The 7,685-nt window shown below is 33.5% G+C and overlaps 1 protein-coding gene across 1 annotated transcript; it reads left to right on the top strand.

The window, feature by feature from the left end:
- Positions 1-2,978: 2,978 nt before the first annotated feature.
- On the top strand, positions 2,979-3,929 carry LOC110313315 (olfactory receptor 10W1-like). The gene has a single exon (XM_021187365.1). It carries the CDS (start codon positions 2,979-2,981, stop codon positions 3,927-3,929), a length of 951 nt encoding a protein of 316 aa, XP_021043024.1.
- The last annotated feature ends 3,756 nt before the right edge of the window (positions 3,930-7,685 follow it).

Below are 7,685 nucleotides of genomic sequence, written 5' to 3' on the forward strand. Positions count from 1 at the left end.
ATTTGAAATGTAAATGAAGAAAATATCTAATAAAAAAGTGTTTAATAAAAAATACAAATAAAAAAAAGGAAATTAAGGAGGGGCAGGATGGAACAGAAATAAAGGCATCCACCAAGAAAAAAATAGAGAGTAGAATAGCAAATATATTTTAGGGAAAGTATTACTGTTCCTTGGAATTCACTCTAAACTTCATTTACTTTAGCTAAAAATATTAATGACCATACTTCAGTAAATGCTAATATATTAAATACTTAATTGCTGTAAGTTTACAGGTTAATAGTAACTTTGTCCTCACATAGGCACCATCTCATGTTCTTTGAATTAGATATTGTTAAAATCATACTTTAAACAGATACAAAAAAAATAAAAGAAAAAACATACATTGTCCACCTTCATAGGTTTCATGCATTATGTCATTAGTTTTCAGTCACATGTTCACTTAAGGGAAAGGGAATATTATGGGAGATGACCTTTCAGAGGGATATGCTATTATTAGAAGAGTAAGATTCTAAGTGATGTTTTCAGTAAATCAAATCCATAATCTCTATTTTTATGTAATACTAACTAGATACTAGCAGTGCTGTCCTAAGTTAGATTATCTGAGTCTTGAGAAGGTGCAGAGATATCCATTCTTTTGTCCTATTTGCTTAGTGATTCTGTGCCTTCTAATGATATAAAATGGAGAGGGACAAATTGTGACACTCATTCAAACCATGGTTTTAAAGTACTAAAAATAAATGAAAAAGAATACTGGGGACTGAAAAAAAAACAGTTGATATCTGAAGTACTTTTGTAGAGAAAATATGTGATTGTTTGGAAGAAACAATAAAACAAAGTCACACAGATGACAGTTTCAGTTGATCACAAAATGAAATTTCAGGGATTTCTCCTTCGAATATTGAAGTGAGAATGGGAAATTTAGCTGAATAATTGTATATAGAAAATGTCCTGTTTTCCAGAAACTTTCTTAAGAATGCAAACGTCTGATGAATATTACACTAGTAATTTCTGAAGTCCCTTTCACCATTAAAAGATTCATAGCACTAAGAACTCATAATTTCTCAGAGTTTCCTTGTGAATATTAAATAAACTTCACTATTAAGGTAATACGAGTTTTCTTAATTTAAATAATATTCTGAGAAACTCGTCATTCTGAAATGAACTTTATCAAAGTCCTCCATCATCAGACAAGTATTAGATGAACACTTTTTTGTCTGTTTATTATAGTCACCAAAATAATATATTCTTAGCTAACAAGCTATTTTTCATAATGCAGTATAAATATATACATATATATGTATATAAGTTTTAATAAGAATGCTGAAAATGAAAACATATTTCAATATGAAATAATTTTTTAAATTGAAGTAAAAATTATTTACATTTTCAAAGAATGTTTACTTATACATTGTGCAATTATTGTGTTTAAAACTTATTTGCCATTTGATACAGTGTTGCAGAAAGCTAAAATTATTAATAATGCAGGTGGCTATTTGGAAACTTGCAAATGATAGGTCATATTTTATTAATTTTCTCTTAATATTTATTCATACAGATGTTTATATTATAGTCTCACTTAAATTCATAATAATATTTTCAATTAAGTATAACTATTATCCCAATTTTTCACATGAAGAAGTTGAAATTCAGAGAAGTTATATAATCCCTTGCAATGTAGATCAAGTTAGTAGAATTATACAAATCATTTAACTCACAATCAAAATTGGTTTAATATTCATACATTACTATTCCATCTGATATTATACTAAAACATGAAGAGTGTTAAGTATCATGAGTAATTACTTATAGCATTTTTTTGAAATTCATTAGAGGATTACAAAAATGAATGCAAAAGAGATCATTTCCTAACTATAAGAATAAAGAAAGCTATAGATGTCCAGGTTGCATGTGATGTTGATATGGTATTCTGTAAATTATATTTATTGTGAAAAGGGGTATTGGAAACAGTTTTCTTTAAGCAGACATATTGACCAATAGGAAAAAATAAAATTTGGTTATTTGAAATAAGTATAAAAAACACAACCCGTTGGTCTTCCTAAATACAAATTGATTCATGGAAAAAAATAAACATAGTGAGCATTTTGTGAGTTGTTCTTGTTCATTGAAATTTTTTGGTGATTTTATGCTGGCAGGTTTTTTTGCTTTTACCTTTGGCTTTTAAGGAAAATATATTTCCCCTCTGAATTACACATTTACTATAAGAAAAGGAAGGAAAATCTGGAAAAAATGCAAAAGACTTGCCTTCTACAATTCTGTCCAAACTCACAGGAAACTTTCTAGGATCTCCAACAGTTTTTGTCATATTTTAATAGATTAGGATGAAACCTAAGATTAAAGAGAAATGTGCTGGCCTCATGCTTCTTCTGTTGGGGTAAGCCTAGAAAAACGAGGAAGTGGAACAACTCATTTATGCAGCTTAGTTGAACCCTTGACAAGTCTAATTGATTTTGCCAGATTATTATTTCTTTTACAGTAACTTTCTTTCTTGCACCATTCCCTTTTGGTTTTATATCTTATGATGATATATGAGTATGTCATTTACATGTCACTTACTTAATGCCCCAGAATACAATAATTCATATAACTAAAATCAATAAACAATAAATATATCAGTTAATAAATGCTTGAATTCGTTCCCTATCACATGGAATGGTTTTGATGCATTAATTCCTTGAGGTTTAATTTGCCTTCTAAACATATTTTGAATACTCTTATTATGTCTAATGACTTTGGTTAATAGTCTTTCACTGCCAAACTGTTTGCATGTAGAAATTAACATGCAGATTTACATTTGAACAAATTTCATGAATATAAAAAAATTAAAGAGTCAAGTCCTTATATGACTTGCATCTAAATCTAGGTTTGATTATTAAAATTTAATCAGTGTCTATGAGGTAAATGACCAGTTTGACAGATGTTTTGTTTTTTGCACCCTAAAGAGAATGGCTGTGGATTCAATGACTTGGAAGAACCACTCATTGTTCATGGAGTTTGTGTTCCTTGCCTATCCAAAACGACCAGAGCTACGTATGCTATGCTTCTTTGGAGTTAGCCTGGCTTATGGATTGATAATTTCTGGGAATATCCTTATTGTGGTCTCCATCCAGACTGAAACACGTCTACATACACCCATGTACTATTTTCTGGGCAGCCTCTCAGGGATAGAGCTATGTTACACTGCAGTGGTGGTACCACACATTTTGGCCAACAACTTTCAGTCTGAGAAGACCATTTCTCTGCTGAGCTGTGCCACTCAGATGGTTTTCCTCATTGGACTTGGTAGTGCTGATTGCTTCCTCCTTGCTATCATGGCCTATGACAGATATGTTGCCATCTGTCATCCTTTGCAGTACCCTCTCATTATGACTGTAACACTTTGTGTTCGCTTGGTTCTGGCTTCGGTGGTCATTGGCTTGTTCCTGTCCTTACAGCTTGTGGTCTTTATCTTCTGTCTGCCATTCTGTCAGGACAGAGGAATAGAGCACTTCTTTTGTGATGCTCCACCACTGATGCGTCTTGTGTGTGCCACAAGTCATATCCACGAGCTCTCTGTGCTCATGGCAGCCACACTAGCCATTGCTGTGCCTTTCTTTTTCATTGCCACCACCTATGCTTTGATAGTGGCTGCTGTGCTCAAACTCCACTCAGCAGCTGGCCGTCACAGGGCCTTCAACACCTGTTCTTCCCACCTCACTGTGGTATTGTTGCAGTATGGCTGCTGTGCCTTCATGTACTTGCGCCCTGTCTCCCGTTACCATCCCAAGCAAGATCAGTTTGTCTCCCTGGTGTACACACTGGGTACACCATTCCTCAATCCCCTCATCTACACTCTGAGGAACAGTGAGATGAAAGGGGCCATAGGAAAAGTTCTTACCAGAAAGTATCTCTCATGGAAAATGATAGGATAGGGAAAAAAACCCAAAGTTCAGTCCCAGTCAAAGCAAAACCCTGTGACACTGCAAAAGTTTTGTCTTTGCTGATAGTGAAACTGTGTTCACAGAATGAAAAGACATAACATACCTAAATGTTTACCTTATGTGATAACATTCCTTAATATGTGCAACATTTATACTGGTTGATAGGTCTTGTAAAAAAAAATGTCAGCATGTACATGAGCAGAATTTAATGTAAAGTGGCAAGTGTGTGTCATTAAATATTAGGGAAAACTTAGTTTATTCCATAAGTTTTAGATAAAAAGATAAAAAAACAAGACTATCTCCAATTCTTGGGAGTCATGGAATGTAAAATCAATAAAACATGGTTGATTTCTGGGGACTACTATCATTAACGCACCTAAAACAAAAGGAGAGGTGCATTCTTAAGAGAAACCAGTAAGAACCAGTTGCAAAATGGAATTTATCTCAAGAATGGTAGTTTTTATTGGAGGAAAAACACTTCTAACCAATAAGGTCTACCAAGAGACACCTTGTAGAGAGAGATATTGAGGGCCACAACAAACAGAGTCACTCAAGTTGTTTTTCTTTAGTATTACATGTAAAATAAAAGTACATCATTGATTGAATATTCTCCAATAAAGTGTTTATTGATTACTAGCAATTTTTGCATTAGGAACATAAGTTAGCTTAGTCTTTATCTTATTTTTTATGGTTTTTCGACACAAGGTGGAATTCTCTGTGTTTCCCTGGCTGTCCTGTAACTGACTCTGTAGACCAGGCTGATCTCAATCTCAGAAATCTACCTGCCTCTGCCTCCCAAGTGCTGGGATTAAAGGGGCACCACCACTGCCAGGCTAGTCTTTATCTTAAGATGGTATGCATTGGTGGTGTTATCATTAAATGATTTCAGTGTTTCTAAAATATTGATAATGCATATGGCATATAATATCTTTGTCTGTAAACATAAACATTTTCTATCAGTCTTCAAAAGTATTTTCTTTTATAATAGAATAATCTCTCAGTAGAGAAATCCATAGACTTTGGCCTCTATATTCAGAAAACTAAGTATGTATATAAGTCGTACAGAGAATAATTTCTCTACAAGTAAGGGACTTAGTTTGGAGCCAGATTTAAGAGCTGGCAGAGTACCCAGTTTGGATTTTGTTTTCATTTGAGTGTTGGCTTGCTTTAAACTGGCTACCTTTCTGGCTCATCCTGTAAAGGAATAGGAATATAGAAATGATGCAATAATCCCTAGTAATTGTATAGCAATTATTTTCTATTCTTGGCATTGATCTCTGTCAACATTATCAATCACTATTTTAAACTGATATGTTAATCTGCTGACTCAAATTATAATTGGCTTATATTTTTTAAAAGCTAAATGCTATTTAAATTGATGAATAGCACAATATATTCTGTTTTATAAACAGGTAACTTCCCACATGATAACCAAAGACTCATAAAACACAAACACAGAACTGAGTGTTGCTGTGAATTTCTGTATTAGTTCCTGTGATCTACAAGAGGAAGTTTCTGATGATGGCTGAGCAAGTCACTGATCAATGAGTATAGCTAAATATCAATCAACAGGTATCATTTTATTCCTATGTTACTTTAGCAGGTTAGTATTTTATTTCCCCACAGGCCAATGCACTATCCTTTCTTAGGTTTCTTATGGTTTTTTAGAGAGTTTCTTGCCTAACTAAGCAGTATCAGAAATGAGTTTCTTTTCATGTAGTTAGACTTACATCCAACCTGTTACAACATTTGTACTACTATTGTACAAATATATCTTGTAGGCAGGTCATCAGTGTAGACTGTAAGTTTTGTTAATGAAATACACTTCACATACTATAAGAGGTAAGTCCTATTATTGAAGATACCATTTGCATATCATAATGAGTAAGAAGTAGTTCAGTTGATACCTAACTAGAGTTGTCAAACTTCCAATATCCCCATTGTGTCTCCATAACTCTTTATTCTATTTCTCTTCTTTGGGAAATCCCTCAACCCAATCTGTTACTGTATACCTAGTCTTTGTGGTTATACAGATTGAAGCACGTTGATAAAATGCTAAATAACTAACATCTACATGTAAGAGAAAATATAGTATTTGTCTTTTGGGATCTATGTTACTTTATTCATGATTCTTTTCTAGTTTGGTTCTCTTCTTTCTGAATTTCATAATTTCAAGATTAATAGAGTATTTTTAAAAACGAAAAGCAACATGTTCTGTTTTAAATTAATTAGTTTATAGTCACTATAGACAATAACTTGTTCATGTGTGTTTCTTTGTGAGTATATGCTTATGCATTTTAATACAGATCCACACATGTTTCTTTGTACAGTTTGAGAGGTAGCCACATGCACACACATATTTCATACATAGAGTTTTTGGTAATAGAATACATAACTTGATACTCTTTCTCTCAAATTATTTTTTAATATAATGTGTTTTCAACAAATTATTTTTCCCATATTCATGTAGTATTTATGCCATTCCCTGGGACCTCCATTGTCCAACAACCTCTCCACTGTCCATCAGACTTGCCAAACTGAAAACACACAGGTTATATTTCCTTCCTTCAACCATTCCTGATATCCACTAAGTTGTCTGGGGATACGGCCAGTTGCCCTGAGTGGCCTCCCATTCCCTGTACCTCCGCTATCTAACCACCTCTTTGCCCACCTTCATCAGACCTACTGATCCAGGATAATACAAGGTAAAACCAACTGCTGGGAGACTTATACTACCCTATGAGTTACATGTTCTTCCCCAAGGATATTTACCAGAAGTATACCTCATAAGAATCATCAAGGTTAAGTTCCCCTTCCAGTGCCTGAATATCCAGGGACAACCATATGGCTAAAAGCTACATTTAAAAAAAACTCAACAAAAGCTAGGGCAATATGTCACCTTCAGAGTATATCTATCCTAATACAACAAGTCACAGATATCCTAACATAAGAGAAGAACCAAAAATTACCTCAAATCCAAGTTTACAAAGATGATAGAGTCCTTGAAAGGGGTAAGTGAATAAATCCTTAAATATATAGATATACAATCAAACAGGTAAAGGCCTTTAAAGAAGAAACAAATAGATCCATCAAATAAATGCAGGAAAGACCTAAAGAATGATAGTAATAGAAGTAGGTGAAGAATCCAAACTCCAAGGAATAGTAAATATTTTCAACAAAATTATAGAAGAAAACTTTCCCACCAGAAAGAAAAGATGCCTATTACCATACAAGAAGCTTATAGAACACTAATTAGACTGGACCAAAAAATAAAATCCTCCTTCCACATAAATAATCAAAACACAGTAGTTATAGGGTAGAGAACAAATATAAAAAGCAAAAGGGAAAGAGGCCATGTAGCATAAAAGTCAAACATTTCAGAATATATCTTCTCCTCAGAAGCTCATGGATCCTTCTCCAAAATTTGCCATATAATTGATCAGGAAGCAAGCCTCAACATATACAAAAAATTGAAATAATGCCCTGTATCCTATTAGACAACCATTTTAAATATCTGGAATTTAATAACAGAAATAACAAAAATCTTTACACTTAAGGGTAACTTTAATTTTTCTGTTTTTTTCAATATTTGAATTTTTTTATTTATTATTATTTTCTTTATTTACATTTCAAATGCTATCCCGAAAGTTTCCTATCCACCCCCTGCACTGCTCCCCTACCCGCCCACTCCAACTACTTGGCCCTGGCCTTCCCCTGTGCTGGGTCACATAAAGTTTACAAGACCAA

The sequence above is a fragment of the Mus pahari genome, chromosome 1 (genome assembly GCF_900095145.1).
Source record: "Mus pahari chromosome 1, PAHARI_EIJ_v1.1, whole genome shotgun sequence".
Taxonomy (NCBI): domain Eukaryota; kingdom Metazoa; phylum Chordata; class Mammalia; order Rodentia; family Muridae; genus Mus; species Mus pahari.

Coding starts and splice junctions, on each gene's coding strand:
- LOC110313315 (XM_021187365.1), top strand. CDS start 2,979: ATGACTTGGAAGAACCACTCATTGTTCATGGAGTTTGTGTTCCTTGCC.